Source organism: Haplochromis burtoni, unplaced genomic scaffold (genome assembly GCF_018398535.1).
Source record: "Haplochromis burtoni strain Fernald_Lab_line unplaced genomic scaffold, NCSU_Asbu1 Contig_371, whole genome shotgun sequence".
NCBI lineage: Eukaryota > Metazoa > Chordata > Actinopteri > Cichliformes > Cichlidae > Haplochromis > Haplochromis burtoni.
Window position 1 is genome coordinate 165,838 of NW_024582732.1, and position 22,038 is coordinate 187,875.

Genomic DNA, 22,038 nt, shown 5'->3' on the forward strand with positions numbered 1-22,038 from the left:
ATCTATCTATCTATCTATCTATCTATCTATCTATCTATCTATCTATCTATCTATCTATCTATCTATCTATCTATCTATCTATCTATCTATCTATCATTACAAAAGGCCAACATGATCACTCTGGATCTAACGTGCCAGCTTTGTTAAAATGAACAACTAAACAGTATTTAAAAGCATTTTTACAGCACGGTACAAAAGCTGTTGTGGGCTCTACAGAATGTTTCCAGATTATTTTCTGAATCATACGCAGCTGATCACTGTCTGCAAAGCCATACCTTCACTAAAACGAATGACTGAACAGGAGTCCTTATTTTTGCTGTTGGTACCTTTTGGAGCAGTTTCAGTGCAATTATTTGACAAATAAAATGGTTTAAATAAAATCGTCTGCTTATCCATTAACTCTATGCTTCAACTTTGTTGTGTGGATTTCCATTATGTTATTAATGTGGCATGCAGCCCTAATTATAGCTATGTATATCTGTGCTTCGTTTGGTAAACACGGTTGATAATGTTAGCTGACAAATTAGCACGCCACTCGCTTATCAAAATATGGTGACATATGGCTCAGAAAAAATAACATTTGGCTAATGTCATGCTAATGTCAAAAACTCAGTGGGTGCTGTCACATCCAGAGATCTGAATCCATCTTTTATATACAGTCTCTTTGAGTTACATGTGAGAAAGGACAACTCTGGATAATGTCCTGACCTGATCGTCAGAGTCTGAGTTTCTACAGTTCATTCTTGCTGACTTGCTGACACTTATCGATGCATTGATGTTAGTCATTCCATATTTATTAAGGATGATGAGATGTTGAGCTTCACAGCCTATTAAGTAAACTTTAAGTCTAAAGCTACGCCTTGCAGAATGATATTAGATGGAATAGAAATGAAGATTTTTTGCAGTCCCATGATAACCTAAACATTTAAAAAAACGTCTCCCAGTCTGACAAGAATACTAATTTAAATGTCTGGTTTGGCTTTTAATTAGCTGAATCACTGAACATCCTTCATTAACATTCCTCACCTTCATCCCTGGTAACCCAGGCAGCCCCTGGGGTCCAGCAGGGCAGGCAGCAGGACACTATAAACATACACAGCCAGTCAGATACTCAACAAGCGTGGCTGTTACCAGCCTCTTTTTAACATGACTCATTCTGGTCACAAATTCACTGTCACCACTCCAATTGCCATGCATCCAGGAAAAATTTGGCAGCATATAAGACAGAAAAACACTCACAGCTTCCCCACTTCCCTCATTGCTGGCACCGGGCGGTCCCTAAAACACAGCAGAGTGAGATCTAAAACAGCCACAGGGGGTTAGACGTTCACAGAAATCTATGTTCCAGATTTGAATGTGTGAAAAGAGACGGCTGCATGCGGGACCATCACATGCTCGTGATTTCATACAGAGATCTGAGCTCAGGACGAGATTCGTCCGCAAGGAAAGGGCTAGTTACAATGTGTGCTGTTAGCATCGCTAAGAACTAAGACTGGAAGTACCGGTGATCGAACTACCAACCTTGATTGGTAGACAACCCCATGTGCGCTGTTGTACCATGTATGTATATAACGTAGGAAATGTATGAAATAATAAAGTCTCACATGATAATAAAACCAGTGTTGGATCAGGTTCTTACCACACGCCCTGGTGGGCCAGGAGGGCCAGGAGGCCCTGGAACCCCAGGTCCTCCTCTAGGCCCAGGTGGACCCTGCAATAACACATTTAATCAAATCAAATCACTTTATTTATATAGCACTAAAAACCACAAAGTGCTTCACAGTAATATAAAACAGAAATACATAAAATACATTAATAATAAAACACACAGCACAAATCTAATTAAAAGCCAATCTAAATAAATGAGTCTTAAGCTGCTTTTTAAAAGAATAAATACAATCAAGGCAACATAATGATGGAGGGAGAGCATTCCACAACCTGGGGGCCACCGCTCTAAAAGATCTATCACCTCTGGTTTTAAAATATGTTCGAAGGACTACCAACAGCCTTTGATTAGATGATCTCAGGCTTCGAGAGGGAGCGCGGGGTTCTAAAAGATCAGAAATGTAAGCAGGGGCATCACAATTCAAAGCTTTAAAAGTCAGTACCAAGATTTTAAAATGAATTCTGAAATGTACTGGAAGCCAGTGTAATGAACGTAACACTGGTGTAATGTGCTCTCTTTTTCGTGTCTTAGTTAAAAGCCTTGCAGCAGCACTCTGGACTAACTGGAGACAGTCAAGATTCCTTTTGCTCAAACAAAGAAAAAGACTGTTACAATAATCTAAGCGAGCCAACCATCTAACCATTTCTAACTCAGATTTAGACAGCAAAGTTCGCAGTTTGGAGATGTTTCTTAGCTGAAAAAGGCAGTTCCTAATTAACTGGCGAGAGTTTTGTTCTAGGGACATGGCAGAATCAAAGATCACACCAAGGTACAGATGAGCCAAGAGAACCAAGATGCTGTTTGATTAGAGATATCTGGTTGTCGGGGGCAATAATTAATGTTTCTGACTTCTCAGAGTTCTACTGTAAGTAGTTGTCACCAAGCCACTGTTCAATGGAAGCTAAACATTTAATTAAAGAGGACAGTTTATGGACTTCCATCGGCTTAAAAGAACAATAGAGCTGAATATCATCAGCATAGAAGTGATAAGACACCTCAGGGAACTGCCTAATTATAAGTCCTAGAGGTAACATGTACAAAAGAAAAAGAATAGGACCCAGAACTGAACCCTGCGGTACCCCACATGTCAGATCTTTAGAATGTGACATAAACCGATTCGCAAAAACACTAAAAGATCTGTTGGAGAGGTGTGACTGAAACCACTTCAAAGCCAGACCGGACACACCGACTACGTCCCGGATCCTGTTAATCAGAATGGTATGGTCAATGGTGTCAAAGGCAGATGTCAAGTCCACCAAAACCATGACTGAGGATGCTCCGGAGTCAGCTGACATCATAATGTCACTAGAGACTTTAAGTAATGCGGTTTCTGTTGAGTGACTTTTACGGAAACCCGACTGAAATTTGTCATAAATTTCATGTTTTTCTAAAAAAGTGGTAAGTTGATCTGCAACTACTTTTTCCAGAATTTTCGATAATAATGGAAGCTTAGAGATAGGCCTATAATTCTTAAGCTGAGTAGGTCCTCTCTGATGTAGTGGCTGTTTTGGAACTGATAAGATGTCTTTTAAAAGTACTAAAAAGTTTTCAGTTAGTTCTTTATTCTTTTGATTTTTATTCTGGGTTTGTTTGTTTGCCTTTAAAAAGTAGTATTCTCTTTTTCTTGGTGTTATGTATTATTACATTTCCTGTTTGTATTTTTCTTGCTATTTGAAGTCATTCTTTGAGGTTATCTTTGGTTTTGGCTTCTGTGTTCCTTAGTTAACCCGTATTTGCTTTCCTGGTTATTGTGCCCTTGTGTTAAAGTCTCGTTTACCTCCTTTTTTTGTGGGTTTTTTATGGTTGATTTTCAAGTCTGGTTATTTGAGTCTACTATTCTTAGTTTGGTCACTCTCACATTATCTTTTAGCTTGTTCCCTTTGTGTTTTTATTCACTTCCTCCTTCTGTCTCATCTTTGTCTTTCTACGCACACCTGTGTGATCTTTCTATCCTACCACTGTGTCGAGGTAATCCTATCCCCCCTGCTGATTCGTGTTGCACTTCCTGTTTTATTTTGGCAAGGGGCGTTCTCTGAGTCTTGTGCTGCTTTTAACTTCCACCCATCTTATTATGTCTCTAGCTGTGTGTCCCATCTGTTACCTGTTATTATTGCCTCAGTCTCCGCTTGTTCATTGTTGTGTCATCCCTTATAGCTGCGTGACACCCTAACATTCATCCTGCTCTGAGTTTCCTTGATAATACGTGCTTCCTGTTCATTTCTATCTTTTTGGATTCCCTTGCTTGGTTCCTTGTGTGTTCCTGGAATTTTGCACTTATGAGAATTACCTGTTTACTCCTGCGTCTTGTGTTTGGGTCCACAATAAACAGCTCGCACAGCCAACTTATGACAATATGAAGTTGAGACATTGCTGGAGCAGTAATGTCTCAAAATCATTTTACCTCCTACCTCCACAAAAACACATTTTCATACATGGCTGCCCCATAACAGCGTGGCATTGATGCACAAGCTTCAACAGTGTAGCTCCTGTCATAATTCTCACCAACATCATTGTTGCAATAAAGTACAACTATGGGTTGCAATATCATGCTTCCACAAGCAAGCTGTGGGAGCTCTTTTTATGGGACTTGACTTTATGTTGTACACCTATTCCACAAAAACATTCTGACCTCTGGTCCAATGTTCCCCTCATCTCCTGGGGTTCCTGGTTTTCCAGGAGGTCCCTGCCAGACATGAATAGAAACCAGATAATTCACCAGTAAGGCCATGTACATGTGAGAAACAAAACATCAACATCTGTAGCAAACACATACAGGAGGTCCTTCTCTTGCTGGACCCTGGAAAGGAGACACAGAAGAAGGAGCATTTATCACATCGTCGTCATTTAGTGTCATTTCCATATGCATATGTTGCTTTAAATGAGAATTCTTTCCACTTACAGCAGGACCTGGAGGTCCAGGAAAGCCAGGAAGTCCCTGTGATGAAAAGCAGAGAAAATCAGTACATTGTCAATTATTTCCTGTAAATCATTGATTTGAATGAAAGTAAATGTTGACTCACTCTCTCTCCTACAGGCCCTCTGGGACCCATTGGACCAGTTGAACCCTGCAGATAGTCAACATACGGTCAAATTAATGTGGCATCCTTACACACTACAACACAGAATGTTTGTAACAATTTTTAGCGAGCACATTTTTATCCTTAGCTTGAAACACATACATATATTTATACACACACGCACACACACACAAACAGGCAGCACTGGCAGGTATTAAAAAATGTGTGTCAGGTGCTGTTTCCTACAGCAGGTCCTGGAAGACCAGGCAGGCCTCTCTGTCCAGGAAGACCGATCTCCCCCTGCTCTCCTTTGCTGCCCTAGGAAACAGACACAACAAGAATAAAACTGTTTTATCTTCTTCCTGCATCTTCCTGCCCCGTTGCTTAGATACACAGAGGCAGAGCCAGTCAACATTTAATCAATGAAAGGTGGGCCGCACTCGACAATCAACCGCAAGATGAGCTTGTGTAAGGCTATGTCGAAAACAAAGGAGGCGTGACTGTGAATGACAAAGGCACTGCTTAACATGAGGCCTTTATCTGAACCAGGCTTGTGTCTGCTACTTAGCATGCCTTTATTCCTAAATTTCTCTTTTAGCATAAATGCTAATATTTTAGTAGAACGCCTACTCTTCTTGGGAAACTTAATTGTTGTACACTTTTATTACAAAGTCACGAAGACATCTCAGTTATTATTGAATGAAAGAAAACAGGGCATCATAGTCAAGATTTCACTGCTATATTAAGTAGTTTATAGCAGCACATTAAGTGGCATTCACATCATATGAGAACTCCCACCCACGCTACCCACTGAGCACTCCCCCTTTTTTATTTTTGGCCATTCGTTTAATGGAGGAAATTGATTTATTTGTGACAAAGCTACTTGTGATCAAATTAAACTGGTAGAAGAAAGATAAGTATACTGCAACACCAAGACTTCAATTTTATTCATATAACCCCAAATCACAACAGTAGCTTCCTCAAGGCGCTTCCTAGTGTCAGGTAAAGACCCTGAAATAATACAAAGAAAAAAGAGAAAACCCCAAAAAGCAAATGACCCCCTGGGGGTGTCCAAATTCATAGACTGCATCCTCCTGAGGACCTGGCCTTCACGGTCTACGTGGGCCGGATCCTCCGAAGGTCGGGTAGGCCGGAAGTGAGCGGCTGCAAAATTGGACGGTCTAGCCTTTTGTGTCAGCAGCTGTCTCCCTCCTGCATCTTTCTATCTAAAATATAACAGGACACTGGCGTAAATTCTCGATCATTTCACACTTCTGTTTAATCAGTTTTCTGTTTGACATTTATTCAGCTGTGTTAAAACTATAACTTTAATCTCAGCCAAACCGATTTACTCACAAACAAATAAAACACTGAAAAAAGCCAAACAATAACATTTATAAGTTTTCTAAGTGACTTATATATCATGTTTAACCTGAGTAGCAAAAGACCGCGGGGGTTTGAAAACGATGTGCGGGGAGTTTGGTGTTCTCGCCCCAGCTAGCTATCGAGCTGGTGGGTAACAGACGTCTCTGAAAACATCGGAGCATTTTTGCAAATATGTGATGTCTTGATAAACCAAGAAGATATTTGAAGTTTACACAGCTACATTCTCGCCTAAAAATATCTCAGACTCAGAAAGAGTAATATTAAAACTAAGTAGCTGATGCCATTGTTGGAAACTGGAATTGGCTGGGGCGCACTATGAATTCTGGGATATGGTGGAAGACGAAGGATACACCCGACCCATCCTTCAAATTTGGGGAAAAGGAGGACGCATTTGTCAGCTGCATTTGGAGGAGTCTTCGAATTTGGACAGCCTTTGTCGCGTCGCTGTGACGTAATCGGTCTATAAATGCAGCGCCAGGAGGATGCAGCCCATGAATTTGGACACCCCTCCCCCTATGAGAACACGCTTGGCGACAGTGGGAATAAAAAAACTCTTAACAGGAAAAAACGTCTGTGAGAGGCAGCCATATGACGCAGCCTGTCATGGCCTGGGCCTAGGGACCCAGGCCTCATGTATTTCTGTATTTATGTCTATTTTTCCGTATGTAGTGTTTTGGTTGTTGTGTATCCTTTTTCCTCCGTCTCCCTGTGTGTGTTTATGTTCATTCATATTCCTGGATGTTTTGGGTTGCTGAGGGATTGCGACCCGGAAGTGTTCCCACGCTGGAAGCTGCCACACCTGCCGCTTCTCAGCCATCACCAACTGCAGCTGATGGCCTCGTTAAGAGCGCCCTATTTAAGAGTGTGGCTGAGCTCCAGTCAGCGCTGATCCTGGAGTCAAAACTCGTTTAATCCTGCTAACCTGAGTGCGTTTGTGTGTTACTGGGAATCGGAGAGCAGAGTGCTTTTGGAGTCACGGTGTTGGGAACAGGAGTTTTTGGAGTTGCTACTTTTCACCTTTCATGGACATCTGCACTATGTTGGATTCAGGGAGAATCGCCACAGGGCCACAGTGCTGGGATTTGTATATAGTCATGTTGTTTTTCCACTCACTGTAAATAAATCCACTGTTCATTATAAGAGTCCTGTATTTTGGGTCCTCCTTTTCACTGCTACTCCACAGTCTGCCACCGCATTCTGTGACACTAACCTATTTAACCTCTTACTATCCAACAGATCTCTATTTGGGTTTTGCTGTGTTTAGCCATATGCTAACCAACCACATCTTCAGAAGATTAGAAGTTAAAGTAGAAGCAGTAGATGCATTTTGGCCTGACAACTCTTCTTTCATAAGCTTTTTAATTTGGCTGTACCAAACAGGAAAAGCATTAAAAAAAAACTTTATGTTAACCCAAGTTGACCCTTTTCCTGTTGAAGCCTTTGGATATTAAGTATTTATGAACACAGGCCCTTGTCAACAAAAAAATAAGATGTAACAAGTGCCTTTAAGTTCGTAACTTACCAAGCTGCACTGTGCATGTTTTTCAAAAAACCAGAATTGACCTAGTAGCTGCTGATTACTACAGCATCACTGATGCTTTCCATTTGAAATCCAGACTTTTGTCTTAAAGAGATTTATACTGATATTCCGTTTACATTGTTTTTGAATTAAAGTCCAATGTTTTGTTGACCCATTCATCCACACCAACCTCTTCTATATGTCACATCCCATTGCTGTTGTTAAGAGATAATTCTAACCACTGTGTGCACTGTTAAAGTTAGTATATATGAACATTGGAATGGATTGTAATTAGGGAGCAACCTCCAGGGTGAAAAAAAGAAGCCTTCAAGAAAGATCCAAAAACTGCAACTCCTCTAACAGCCACTTGAGGGTAGTTCCCACACTGAGTCCTGTAATTCAAGAGGTTAGAGGTCCTGATAAAGTATCAGGGTTTCAGACTGACTTTGGTCATGTTACACTTTCAGTGTAGGAAACTTTGCCAGAATAACTGTTAGCTGTCAGTGACCAGGTGGATGTTCTGAAGTCAATTTACCCAGATTATTTCAACACTCTCTCACTGGAGACACACTACAGAAGTAACAGGATTGGTCTACAAAGAAGTGTTATCATAGTAAGCAATGCCGAGTCATATTGTGTCAGACAAATCTGTTTTGAAACTGTGTAACTGAGCCGCGATGTGAATCATTTCCCTGGGGTATCATATGACAAACAAACACATTGAGAGGGAGAACGCAGCCTCGAGGTACGTCGTCAGTAAATCATTTTGCGTTTAATACTCACAGGAGCGCCAGGACTGCCAGGAGGCCCTGGAAGACCCTGGAGAGATAAATAAAAGAAGTCAAATAAGAGAGAAAAATACTCACTCTGTGCTAATGGAAGTAGGAAATACTTACATCTCTTCCATCTCTGCCATTTTCTCCTGCTGGCCCTCGGGGGCCCTCTGGGCCAGGGGTACCTGGGGGGCCTGGGATTGATTTTTCAGGCTGACAGAAGAGACAAACAAACAATTAACATATTATCACAGAAAACTTGAGAAATGCTAGATAACTGAATTTAAACGTTCAATCTAAACACTTGTGTAGAAGAGAAGATAAAGTCTTTTTCAGCGTAAAGGCTTCTTCTTCACAGATTTAGTTATAATCTATGGAAATTATCTCTGTGCCACCTGGTTTTAAGTCACTTCTGGGCACATGATTTGATGTACAAATGTAAGAATGGTCAACCTATGCAATGCTAAAAACAAATAATATCACCACCATTTATTAGATATAGAACAAAGCATTAAGGCAATTAGGCAACTGAAGCACTGAAACAGATTATTGGTTTAAAATCACAAAGCAAAAAGAAAGTAGAGATGAAAAATAAATACCTCAGCATTGGCATACATCTGAAGAAGCAAGAGAAATCAGATAAAGGGAGAGTTAGTGAAAGTAGTCACACCACCCTCACCAAAAGTGTCAGCAAAAGCGCTCTGGTTCACAACAACGGCAGTGAGTGATGTCATGCTGTCATTTAAATACAAAGCCCCGTAAACAGTACCCACACTCCCCGTGTTAGCCTGAGAGCTAATAGAGTGCACCAGGGCAGGAAATGAATCTGTCCACAGGGTGTACAATCAGTCACATTTTGATGAAAGTGATTGAATTAAAAAAAAATAAAAACAATTCTCACTAATCCTAATTCATTGCACGGCAGAGTTCACAGAGCACGAAATGTGAGACTGCAGAGTGGCATTTTCATCGCAGGCAGCCATCTCATTAATCACAGTAGAAATGAAACATAATATTTAATTATAAATTAAATTATAAACAGAGAATAACTGGGACACATTGTTGAGGCAGAGAGTAATATTCCCGGGGTTGGAAAACTCCTTGTGCAGTTGAAAAAGTCAACTGCACAAGGAGTAACTATTCCTGTACTTTAGTTTTATTTTTACGTATACGTTTTAATTATGCTTTTAAAAAACAAACAAAAAAAAACCCTCTTTCTTGCTACATCCTGTGCAGTTAATTGCTCATAGTAGTGTCTGACTGTATACATCAGATTTTAGGAGAAAGAAATCACACTGATAATATAATAAAGGGCTCAAAGCCTCATGTATCAATTACGATGCACTTGGTGTAACAGGGTTAAAGTTACCCCTTTTCTGCTAATAAAACCGCATAAAGATGGCTGTTTGGTTTCTCCATTAAATACATACATTTGTTTTAAGGCTGTTTTTCACCTATTGAAGTTAACTCCCCTTTAAATATTGCAGTTAACTGTGGATATGCTTTGCTAACCAAGTTAGCTAATACGTGTTGACACTAGCTAACAGTAAAAAGGCATAAATAAAATAAAACTGCATATAGAGAGGGCTGTTTGTGTTTCACATTAAATAAATTTTGTTTTAAGGCTGTCTTTTTTAACCCTCCAAAGTTAGCTCCCGTTTAAATATCACAGTTAATTGTGGATATGCTTTGTTAACCAAGTTAGCAAATTAGCTAATAAGTGTTTACACTAGCTAACAATATGATATCATAACTTTTTCTATTTTTTTAAAACAACAAAAGGAAGGCCAATATGGCTGCAACCAATACCCTTACTTCAAAATGCTAAGTCCAGGCACCAGTGGGTGGTGTCACAGTTTATATATACAGTCTGTAGGTTTAAAGTAGCTCCTAAACAGCTCTTCCTCCAACAAATGTTTGTAGGACAACAGCTCAATGTTGACAATAAAAAATAAAGAGCTAAAGCGTAAAACTGCTTGGCGAGGTGTTTGTTACACTTCTGCAGCTCTGTCTCAGCATTTCTGCCGCTTCCCTTCAAAAATACTGGAAGCTCCATCAACCTGAGTAAAACCACAAACCACAACAGATGCTGAGCAGATCCTTGTCTCCGCTACTGTACCTCAGAGGGAGGCAGCTCATTGCAGCTTTCTCTCTGGGCTCTCTTTGGGTCGCAATGTATCAGCATCCACTGGAGCTCAAACTGTAAAAAAGACATGGTAACATGTGGAATTATTCTCATAAATGAAACTGAGAAAAGAAAGGGCTTTGAAATGCTTCTTCGTGGTGCTGTTACTTCTTTGTAGCTTGGAATCAATGCCGTCTATATGGGTTGTTGAGCTTGATTTTCCACCAATGTGATTTTCTGCACGGATTAAGTCGCCCCCTCCCCCCCAAATCCCCATCCTTTTTTCCTACTGGGACCCAGCTGAGCAGATTTGCCGTGACAGCAGCACTTTAGAATTATAGCAGAGCTCAGCACACACATAAACCTGAATGTGTTGTTCTCAAAGAGCACAATTTCCCTGATAATGCTCGTAAGGAGGGTGAAGATTATTAAATAGAGCAGGCAGTTCTCCATACTTGCTTACCACTACGGAGGCGTTGGGATCAGCATCCAGCCTGCCAATAAGAGTGTCTCCCTCTGTGTTGATGGAGCCTTTGCCTTTGATGGGTTTCTGATCAACAGGCTGGCAATCCACATACAGCGTGACCTGGTCGTGCTCTACGCCAATCATCACCTTATGCCACTTTGTGTTAAAGAGCACAGAAAGGCCGGGGAATGTGACTGTCTGCAGATTTCCATCGGGGCCTGTCAGGAAGTACTCCAGAGCCTGCTCGTCGCCATTCAGCCGTAATCCGGCCTGCTTGTAGCCATCTTCATCAACTATTTGCCAGATGTTCCACACCTTGCTCACGGTGTTCTTGATCATGCGGAAGGTCGTCATGAAGGAGTACTCATCTGGGAAGCCACGAGGAAAGTTGAGTCTGAGGGAGAAGTGAGGAGCAGGGGTTCAAATCTTCTGGTTTCTGCCAATCACACCAAAATGCACCGCCACTCACCCAGCCGGATAAAAACACTCAAAATATTTCAGATGTCAGAGTTAATTTATGATCAGCACTTAGCAAAACTACCATCAAATCAAGTGCAAGACTTGGGTAAAAATAACTCAAAGCCCTGTCGTCATTGTCTTTGAGATTCAAATTAAAGGCACACACTTCAAAGAAACAAAGAGAGGTTTTAAATTCTGCTATTATATCAAAAATCAGATACTGTGAGGGAGGCTGTCTCAGTGCATAAATCAGTAGCTCAGTCACAATATGCTACCCTGGTTAGCATCCAGACTGGTGCTTTCTGTGTTTTTGACAAGCCAACATCTCAGTGGGTGGTGCATTCATAGATGGGCACTACAGCCTTTTACCACCTAGTAAATAACTAAGGTGAGGTAATAAAAACCCAATAAAACAAATGAAGAGCTTTCTCTTCAGCTAAGTGCTGCGAGTATGTGCTGCCTTTGCCCTGCAGACGACAAGAGCAGGAGTGCAGCTGAAGCAAAGACTTCAAAGCACAGCTTGTGCGACTGGACTTGTGAGGTGGGGGGGAAAAACAAGTATTTACATTTAGCATGACTGAACCAAGGGGCATAGATGCAGGGTGCCAGCAACTTACATAAGAGCTTCGAAGGAAAGCTGGCCTCCAGGAACAGATTAGCCAAAACAGACTGGAGCGGGCAAGCTGGGAAACAACAGGAGGCATCTCTGCTTACGTAACATTTTGTTCTAGGACAAGTTACTGGAAATTAACATGTAACATTTGCCAGGTTATTGGGCATCTGGGGTTAGGGTTAAGATCTTTAAACATAAGACTTCAAGTGGTTTTTAAATAAAACGGACTGATTAACATGTGGCTAGAAGAAACCCCAGCTGTAATCTTGACCCGACATGTGTCTGCAGTGAGTCGGTCCATGTTAAGAGGCTATGTCACCGGGGAAATCTTGATAGTTTAGTTGCTGTAATGATCAGGTCCCCAGGTTTACTATATGTCCATTTTTGACAGGATCCTGGCCATCTGGACATGCAGCTGAACACTTTCTCTAACATCTACTTCAATTCTGCTGCCACAACACCTGCATTCATTTCAGATTTCAGCTCTTTATTGTATCATATTCTTTATTACCTTTTATACTCTTTACCCACTCCACTTTTTTGTATTTTCTATTTCTGTTATTACTGAATGCCTTCTTTACTGTTTGGGTTGTGACACTGACATATTTATTTTATGGAGCTAAGTTGTTTTTCATGTTTTGTCTGCTTTACCACAGTAAACCCAACCTTTGGCATAAATAAAGCATTTCTTCTCCCATAAATCTTCATCAAGAAAGGTGGAGGTTAAACTATTCCATGTGCCAAGTGCCAAACTGATAACTGGTATTTCAGGTATGATGTGATATTAGCAGACAAACCCCTCGCAGGAGGTGGGGTTCACCCTGGACAGGTACTCAGTCTAACAAAGGGCCATAAACAGAGACACAAACAATGGCTTTGGGCTGTGGCAGGAAGCAGGAGTAGCGGGAGACAATGCAGAGAATATTGTCCATGCTAACAGACTCAAACCCAGGACTTGTGAGGCAACAGTGTAAACCACTGAACCACTCGGCCACCCTGCTGTAGGTCTGTTCCCGTTAAAAGTTATCTGTGGCTTCCCACTATTGCCAAGTGCTTACTTATATTGGATTGTCAGAGAACTGGTGTAGTGACTGCGACCCATTATGAAAGCCCCCGAGAGTGACTTCTTAGTCTCCCAGGTAGGATTCCACTTAGCCTTCAAATAATGCCCACTATAGTTGTGTTTTATTATTAAAAGGACTGACAGGAGTAATTACACTAGAAGCATTAAAACAAAACGTGACAGCCCACGGGAAATATTGAAGCCCTTCTCACGCTTCCCACCACACAAACAAACAGGCAAGTAACACAATCTGTGTGCCTATTACTGGAAATGATGGTTAACATGGTAACATTTGCAGATCATGGTTAAAAAATTATGTTTAAAAAAGTTGTCCTTTAAACATTCAGATTACTACAGCTAACCTTTAATTACAAACTAGCAAAGATCCTCACAGGAAGCCAGAACTGTTGTCAGTACATGCTATGGTACACTCATACCTAAACGTCTGAAGGTAAGTACAACTTAAAGTTAGCTAAAAAAAAAAAAAGAAAAAAAAAAAGAAGTGGTGAATTATGTTTTTTTTCTCTTATCCTGACAAAACAGCTTCAATCAGGGTCTTAGTTGCTATTTCTCTGCACTCACTCAAACATATCCAAAAATACTCTGACTCTTTGTGTTTCTAAGAGATGCCAAATACGTCCTGACATGTTTTTTCCTCAAACAATTATACGCCGCTCGCCGAGCAGCAACATCTGTGCCAGACCTGTAATAATGCAACACCTGCATGAGGGCTGGTGCTGTTAGACATTTAAAAAAAAATCAGCTTCTTTAAAGATGCCCCTGCTTTACTTACATAGTTGGAATTTGGAAGTTGGCCTCTTTGTCGAGGCGGTAGGCCACCTGGAGGTTTGTGGAGCCGTCCACTTTCCTCACACCTTTCAGGGGAATAACATCCAGCTGGAACTGAGTGATCAGATCAAACCCTACATGGGATAATGACACGATGGCAGGATTGAATGTGATGGAAGCAACACGTCTCAAAAACATTTAGATGGGCCAGTAAAAGGCTGGAAATATTAAAAAAGCAGCAAATATCACATATTGTGAATAAAACATGGGTTTACAACGGCGTCCCCCAACCCTCCGGCCACGGATCAGTACCGGCCCGTGAGTCATTTGGTACTGGGCCGTGAGAGTTGAGGCTCGGGTGTGAAATTTATGGTTTTCAGGGTTTTTATCGTTATTTTTTGTAATCGTTTTTATCGATAACTCGGTTTCCCTGGGTCTTTTCCCATGTGTTATGAATGGTTTTATTTTGTTGTATTTATCCACAACACCTTAAAGGCCAGTCTGTGAAAATATTGTTGGACATAAACTGCCCGTTACCCGTGTGAGAAACAGGCAGAGCAATTTCATTCTCTTCCACTAGAGGGCAGTACAACTACCTGCTCTAATTAAACGGGTTTCCATCTGCCAGTAAAGCAGAAGAAGACGAAGAAGCAATTATGGTAGTCATGCTGTGAGTAAAATGACGCAGCACGTAATAGCAATACATAAATATTGTCCGTGAAAATATTGTCGGACATAAACTGATCCGTGGCACAAAAAAGGTTGGGAACCGCTGGTTTGCGAGATTTGCAGATCTTTGCATACTGTTTCAATTTACATTTTGCATAATGTTCCAACATATTCAGAACAGAACTGGGTTTGCAGTATTAGTGCTGATCCCATTAGTGTGAAGAGAACAACAATAGCATTAGCATTAGCACTGCACATAACATGAGCACTAATGTAAGTTTAAACATTTCAATAACAATCATTTTGATTTTACTGTCTGTGATTCCACATCTACTCACACTAATAATATAATTGTTAGCGGTTTTGTGTCACACCATTCCTGTTACATTCATGCATAAAGTAGTGATCAGCACTTTTGTTGTATAGCTCGTTTGTAGAAACAGCTTTCATGTGCAGTGCAGCCTGTTTTGAAATGATCTTATGACAAGGCAGCGAATCAGTTGTCGCTTCAGCTTCTGTACATTTACTACATATGTTTGTTGTATTTACATTGACACAGTTTAACTTGGCAGGAGTTACAGGAGCTTGCATGGATAAAATATTAATGAGGTGCATTCACTGTATGGGGCAGGCTGATTTCCAATCCTTGCCAAATAGTCTTTCCATACATTTAAAGTGTAAACTCTTCCTTATGAACAGGATGTAAACAAAGACGCTTTTTACTTTATTGTAAGTAACTTAAAACCACAGAGCAGCATGTGAGCAGATGTGTAGGAGTGAACAGAGCAGCAGTGCCAAGCGGTTACAAGCTGCTGAGTTTGTATTGTTCTACAGTTTTGTTAAACTCAAGTGGAACATTTTATTTGCCTCATTTGAAATCTTGAGGCATTAGGCAGCCCACCCTGTTCCTCCAATTAAACTCACCGCCTTCCTTTTCTCCTTTTGGGATTTTCTAGACTTGGATTTGTTGTTTTAAAGCTTCTGTTGTATATTTTCAAAGAGTGTCCCACTAAGTATTTTACCTGGAAGGTCATCTTGGCCACTTCTTATTGGCGGGCAGACAGAATCTCCATCCAGTCTGTTCAGGTCCAGTTCTGATGGGACAAAAAGAAAAGAAAAAATCCTGCCGCACTTGTTGTTTGCTTTAAATGTGGCAAGGCTAATATATAATACTGGCCACTTTCATTCATTTGTCATAGACAGCAACAAAGGAGAAGCAAGGTCTGGATTAACATCACAAGGTTCATTCTGTTCATCTGGATGTAGCTGAAAATGCTACATCCAGATAAACAGAATCAGCCTTTTGGGATTTACTTAGCTGGATGATTGAGCATTAAGACAGTTGCAGTTCAGACTAATCAAAGCAGTGTTTGAAATTTATAATACAGATCTCTCAGCGCCCTGTTCAGAATATTCCACCAACGTCAGAAACTACAACAGGCAGAAAAAGCCACATGTCATTAGGAACATTTTAGCGGGGTAATGTGGAAGCGATTTATCAAAATTACAACCTGCTAACATCCCACCACCATCCTGTTTCTGCTTTCATCATTAATATTACACATTTATTCTATAATTTTATGCTCATAATAAAATAATGGACAGGTTTTACATCACAACAGGTTTACAGTTGATAGAGTTTCTAGTGAAAAAGACTTTCATCGTCACAGAAAATCTATTTGTGTGATGTGCCAGAGGAGGGCGCTATCCTGACTCCTCACAGTGCAGTTGTTCAGGAGGAAATCCTCGTGAATAACTCTGGGAAACGAAGATGGTGAGAGCCAGAGGGGCTCCCCAGTCAATGAGCTGACTCAGCTCATTGACAGCGAGCGGCGTGAACACAACACATCTGGAAGTCGTTCCCACATCCCCATTAAAACTGCTGAGAAATGAGATAAAGTGGTGAGACGATATTTATAATCCCATATTTACCACCACTAAATACTTATCTGACTGTGCATGTGGGCCTCAAGTTGTTAAAAGTTACTGCTTGCCGCAGCGTTACGCTCAGAAAGCCAGTCATTAGTGCAACGAGCTGGAGATGAACCACGTTTAAAATGCCACGTGCATCTGCATGTGTGCGCCTGGATAATGAGGCGAAATCCACAAAGCGGTGCACAATCTGCCCCAAACAAGAGCGGGGAGTGAGTCTGCCGCGATTATCTGAGTGCACGTTTAATCCGATGTACTGCCACCACACAGACCGGCACAATATGTCAATAATATACTATTTATGGCTTTTGATTTGTGACTTCTAATGATGAGTCTGACTTATCAAAGGTCAGCGTTTGGGTGTTAACAGTAACCTTCTTTCTTTGTGTTTATAAGACAGAGTCACAGCAATGGTGTAATCCATGTAAGATATGGGACTCTGATTTGTGTTGTGTCAGGTGACTCCACACTGTGCTGCAATGTGACTTACGACCAAAAGCTGGAGTGAGGAGGAAGGACAGAAGAGCCACACAGATGGGGGAGTAAGCCGACATCAATAGATGGCACGGTTGCTTTCTGTTCAGGAATGATGGAGAAACATCAGTATCACACTCACAGGTCTCTTTGACTGAGTTTATAACACAACACATGAATAACACGTAGCAGGTGACCTCTGTGTTTTCTTTGCATTGCAGTTAAGATAAAGGAGAAAAAGAAAAATGCTGTATGTGATGTTGATGGTGCATGAAGTTGGAGAAATTGTTTGACAAGTACCTTTTAGATTTTGAATGGAACAAAGATTTTTGCGACATGATTTAAAGATCAACTATATTTAATTTGGAGAAATCCAAACCTCGGAGCCATAGATAAATCAGTCATCTCACTGCGTTACAGTAATTATAGTGATCTATGGTAAATTTAAAGGTACTACAGTCATTTCAGTTTTATTTCAATAAGGGGTTAAACCAGTGTTTTCCAGCCACTGTGCCGCAGCACATAGGTGTGCCATGAGAAATGATCAAGAGTACCGTGGGAGATTATCTGGTTTCACATGATTGGTAATCTAAGCCAGCGGTCTGGTACCAGGCCGCGAGAGTTGAGGCTCGGGTGTGAAATTTATGATTTTCAGGGTTTTTATCGTTATTTTTTAATTGCTTTTATCATTAACTCCGTTTCCCTGGGTCTTTTTCTCTGTGTTATGATTAAATCTTCTTTTTTTGGCAACGGTACTGGTTTTATTTTGTTGTATTTACACCGGTCTGTGAAAATATTGTCAGACATAAACTGGTCAGTGGCGCAAAAAAGGTTGGGGACCGCTGCTCTAAGCGACCCACGTGAGAAACAGGCAGAGCAATTACACTCTCTTCCATTAGAGGGCAGTACAACTACCTGCTCTAATTAAATGGGTTGTATTGCCAACTGCCAGTAAAACAGAAGAAGACGAAGAAGCAATTACGTAATAGTCATGCTGTGAGTAGAACAACACAGCACATAATAGCAATAGATAAATAGTTAAATAGTTGAAAAGAAACAGTAGTCAGTCTGACCTGGGTCCTGGAGAAAATCCGACCCAGATGAAGGCCCTAGCATGAGTAGTGGTCAGAAGAAAGCAGCATATCAGGGACAAATCGAAACAATTACACTATGCCTGGTGCGCGGGAAAAAACTATCAACTATCAATATTTCCCAGCTCCAAAAGGCTGGGAAACAGTTGGTTAAGCTCCTTATATGTCAAATGTGTTACCGTATAAGCTGAATGAAAAAGTTGTAAGCAGCTTCCAAGTTTGAAAATTGACATGAACATGGAGGGGCGTTAAAGCGGGATTAATTTTAATTGCCACCAGGGGGAGGTAGCTAGGTTTTTAAAAACACTTCCAGTCATACTAAAGTGTATGAGACAGTGTATGAGCCACTCTGACGTGACCTCTGCAAAGGTTGTGTGTTGTATGCAGATGTCTAGAATTGGTTTGTTCATAACTGTTTTTTATTGAGCATAGTTTCATTGTTCTAATGAAATGTTCTAGTTTGACTACAGGCAAACTAGCTATTGGTGACATAAAGTGATAAATAACCTTTTTGTCATATATCAGACATATATTCTGTTAGTAAATGCATCACAAGGTTACCTCAAAAACTGTATGTCTAAAATGTCAACAAGCGGCCAGCAGTCAGCTTCACACTGGAACCATTTAGCAAATTCATTTAGAGAATTAATGATGTCAGAAAATAAGCAGCCTTACTATTTCCTCAAAACCATTACTACAAGTCAGGGGTAAGCTGATCTTTTCATCGCTATGCTCAGAGGGCATCATCATGTGTTATGCAGGCAAACAAACTGTATTTCAATGGCTCCATCCACTCGTGTGTAACTTAAATCAGATCATTTCTGCCTGGTTGTCTCCGAGGCAAATTCTAATCCTTCATATGGAGAGCTTTCTCAATGAGGGCATGAACTTATGTGCATATTTACTAATTACTACGAGCATCAATGAAATACTTCACCAAAACTTTCAGTTGAAGTATCTCTCTATTTACTTAAATATTGCCAAAGGTGGCTGATATAAATAAATGGATTGGATTTATATAGCGCTTTTCAAGGCTCCCAAAGCCCTTTACAATACCACTATTCATTCACACACTGGTGGAGGCAGCTACAGTTGTAGCCACAGCTGCCCTGGGGCAGACTGACAGAAGCGAGGCTGCCATATCGCGCCATCGGCCCCTCTGGCCAACACCAGTAGGCAAGTAGGGCAAAGTGTCTTGCCCAGGGACACAACGACCAGGACAGAGAGCCCAGGGATCGAACTGGTGACTTTCCGGTTACTTTCCGGTTACAGATGCGATTCCCAACCCCCTGAGCCACAGTCGCCAGTAGCAGTAGCTACACAGCTTTTTGAGGTTATCTTTCACAGCTGAAGTGTCTGAGCAGTGCTACATTTTGTTCACACTTGTATTATCACACTCGGCCGCTTTAGCTTCCTCTATGTGTCCTGTGTTATGAAAGCTTTCTACAGCTATTCTGAATCCGTCATCAACATGACTGATAGAGACAGTGAGGCCTCTCCTCTGAAGGCAAATGCTGCAGCTTGTCTAGCTGAGAAATGGATGAGGTTGGGGTGATGTTACTGAGGGCGTAACCCACCTCTAGAGTGTGAACTCTCCTGCTAATGTGTGTGTTTGCTTGAGGAATATGTACCAGTGTGTGTGTAGTGTCTGAAGAAATGACTAATGGCTAAGTCAGCAAGGCCTCTTCAGAGGTGTGGTCTCAAACACTATGCCCTTCACGTTAAAGGAGCATCTTCAGAGCCCCAGTGGGCTGTCTGTCTTAAGCACCAATCCATCACTGTTCTAGACTAGTGCAGCTATATGGGGCTCAAATGTATGATTTTATTCTTATTTTAAAGGGCCTGACATTTGCGGAAAATTTGCCAAGACTTGAGCAATCGTTCACCTTGCTTTCAATCTTTCAGCCTTTCCTAACTAAGTTAACCATGTCTAAATCTAGCAGTCAGAGTTCAGTTGTTGTAGTTACAACAGAAGCTAAAAAGGACAGGCTACTGGAAATATGTGGTGTTAATAGTAGATTTCTTTAAAGTACCGTGATAAATATTGCATGACACACCAACATTTTCTATTGTGGCAGAAATATCTAATCAGTTTAAAGCAGCAGCTTTATCAGCTAAGTTTAAGGTTTCAATTCTACTTTTTAAAGTTTTAATCCTACTTAAGACACACAACAACTTTGTGCAGTGGATAGATGTGCGTTTACAGTGCAATGGATGAATTCAGACACACTCACATAAAGTGTACCTAGTTTGATCTTGCAACACTCAACAGTCTATCTTTCCGAAACTGGCTTCTTGTGAGTAAAAGAGTAGTATTGATTCTTCATCTTACTCTCAGCAAGAAAGCAAGTAAATTTATAGCCCTGCATGTCAGAGAATTCCTCTAAGACAGGTAAGTATTTTCTTTGAAGCATGATTTGAGTTTTTCTTTGTTTTCCTTGGAGGATTTCTTCCTATAACTGTTCACCAAGCTTGTCTTCCATCTGACTATATTTAGCTTCTTCCTACAGTTCTGTAAACAACAACAGAAATATAAGAAAGAGAAAGCTTCGCTTCATAGAGATGTTGGGAATGAAAAACTCCCTTTTAATAATAAATCTTTTAGGTGCTACTTTGTCACTGACGAAACTGATAAAAATTGATGAAAAAATATAAACCGGTTAGAAGTGAAATATATAAGAAAACCCTACCTCTACCATCAGAAGACAAGACAAAGCCTCTGTTATATTCCTAGAACAATCCTTTCATGTAATCATTCTTTCAGCTCAGTTAGGTAATGATGTGCCTTCTCCTTTAACTCCTGACTGAATTCCCGATTCATCGTCTTTTGGCTTTTGACATGGTTGTAAGTGACAGACTTTCCCTTTGCTGTTGTGCATGTTTCAGTACCCCTTAGGCACTCCCAAAATGCTGAGAGCAAGCCAGCTTGCCAACTCTTGACATAATTAATGCTCTCCCATTTGTGTTAATTACCCAAGAATGGATTGCTGTTGGCCATGAAGCAACTGGCCATGTGGTTCAGTCATATTCAAGTTGACTGTAGCAGGAAATGTGTGGACAAAAACTTTGAGGAGTACAGTATCTATGTGAAAATGTTCAGTGCTGTTGAAGCCGGTGGTATTATTCAGATAAGAACTCTTTTATCCTAACAGCCGGAAGGGAAACAGCGAAGACGTGTGCATAGATGTGGTTGGATTAAAAGACAAACGTCTAATTTCTTTAATTTATGCTCAGACGATTCTTATTACACCCATAAAGTTATGAGAAAGAGAAAATGGAGCCATTTCCTCCTACTAAATAAAGATTACAAATTTATTATTAGTTAGTGTGAAATGGCTCTGCATAAATTTGGAATTAATTTTAAAAAAAATTTATGAAGAGCCCTGACAGAAAGACAGATATTTGAGATATTTACCTCCTCAAACCGGAGACTTTGAGGGCCATGTTTCACACCCCCTCCGTGACGGGACACAGACAGAGCTCGGCAGAGAGGCGCTCAGTCGAGATGCAGAAGCAGAAGGAGCCGCGGTCATGAAATTCCCTCCCTAGAAGTCGGTCCTACCTGCGCATGTTGAGGGATTAACCGGAGTGGCACAGGGGATGCTCAAGCATTTTTGGAGGGCACATAAAAAGTTTGTTCAGTGGGCTCCTATTGGCCAGGGGTTTTCTGGAGGTGGTGACTAAGTTTTATTACCATCACTTAAAAAGATGCAGAAACCCATATGGCCTTTATGTGAAACACCTCTGCCCGATTCTCTTCTTTTATGGTGCCTCCTAATGACATGTGCTGCCTGCGTGTAATTCTCCTAATAATCATCGTCAAGATAGCGAAGGAGCAGCCGGAGAGTGATGAAATGTGGATTTCATAATCATGTTTACTCATCAGTTTACCTGGAGAAGGCATGTTAGCCTGTAGCGCTGAAGAAAGCCTTGTTATTACCTTGAAGGGCCTCAGGCAGACACACTGTTTATGTTTCCTGCCTGTTGTGCAGTTGA

At 40.9% G+C, this 22,038-nt stretch overlaps 1 protein-coding gene across 3 annotated transcripts in view; it reads right to left on the bottom strand.

Moving 5' to 3' along the window:
- Window positions 1-21,655, bottom strand: part of LOC102307518 (collagen alpha-1(IX) chain) — a 31,587-nt gene extending 9,932 nt beyond the window's left edge. Inside the window, exons 1-18 of one of the 3 annotated variants that reach the window (XM_042228961.1) lie at window positions 21,458-21,655; window positions 18,025-18,060; window positions 16,968-17,053; window positions 15,568-15,639; window positions 13,881-14,010; window positions 10,950-11,346; window positions 10,481-10,561; window positions 8,961-8,978; window positions 8,485-8,574; window positions 8,372-8,407; window positions 4,930-5,001; window positions 4,687-4,731; window positions 4,566-4,601; window positions 4,440-4,463; window positions 4,296-4,349; window positions 1,640-1,711; window positions 1,240-1,278; window positions 1,027-1,083 (exon numbers count right to left, since the gene is read on the bottom strand). In XM_042228961.1, coding sequence (XP_042084895.1) covers window positions 1,027-1,083; window positions 1,240-1,278; window positions 1,640-1,711; window positions 4,296-4,349; window positions 4,440-4,463; window positions 4,566-4,601; window positions 4,687-4,731; window positions 4,930-5,001; window positions 8,372-8,407; window positions 8,485-8,574; window positions 8,961-8,978; window positions 10,481-10,561; window positions 10,950-11,346; window positions 13,881-14,010; window positions 15,568-15,639; window positions 16,968-17,053; window positions 18,025-18,060; window positions 21,458-21,486 — 1,374 coding nt within the window. In that variant the 5' untranslated portion in view covers window positions 21,487-21,655. The remainder of the gene's footprint in view (window positions 1-1,026; window positions 1,084-1,239; window positions 1,279-1,639; window positions 1,712-4,295; window positions 4,350-4,439; window positions 4,464-4,565; window positions 4,602-4,686; window positions 4,732-4,929; window positions 5,002-8,371; window positions 8,408-8,484; window positions 8,575-8,960; window positions 8,979-10,480; window positions 10,562-10,949; window positions 11,347-13,880; window positions 14,011-15,567; window positions 15,640-16,967; window positions 17,054-18,024; window positions 18,061-21,457) is intronic. The other 2 variants (XM_005947293.2, XM_042228962.1) reach the window with 2 other exon arrangements.
- Window positions 21,656-22,038: the final 383 nt, after the last annotated feature.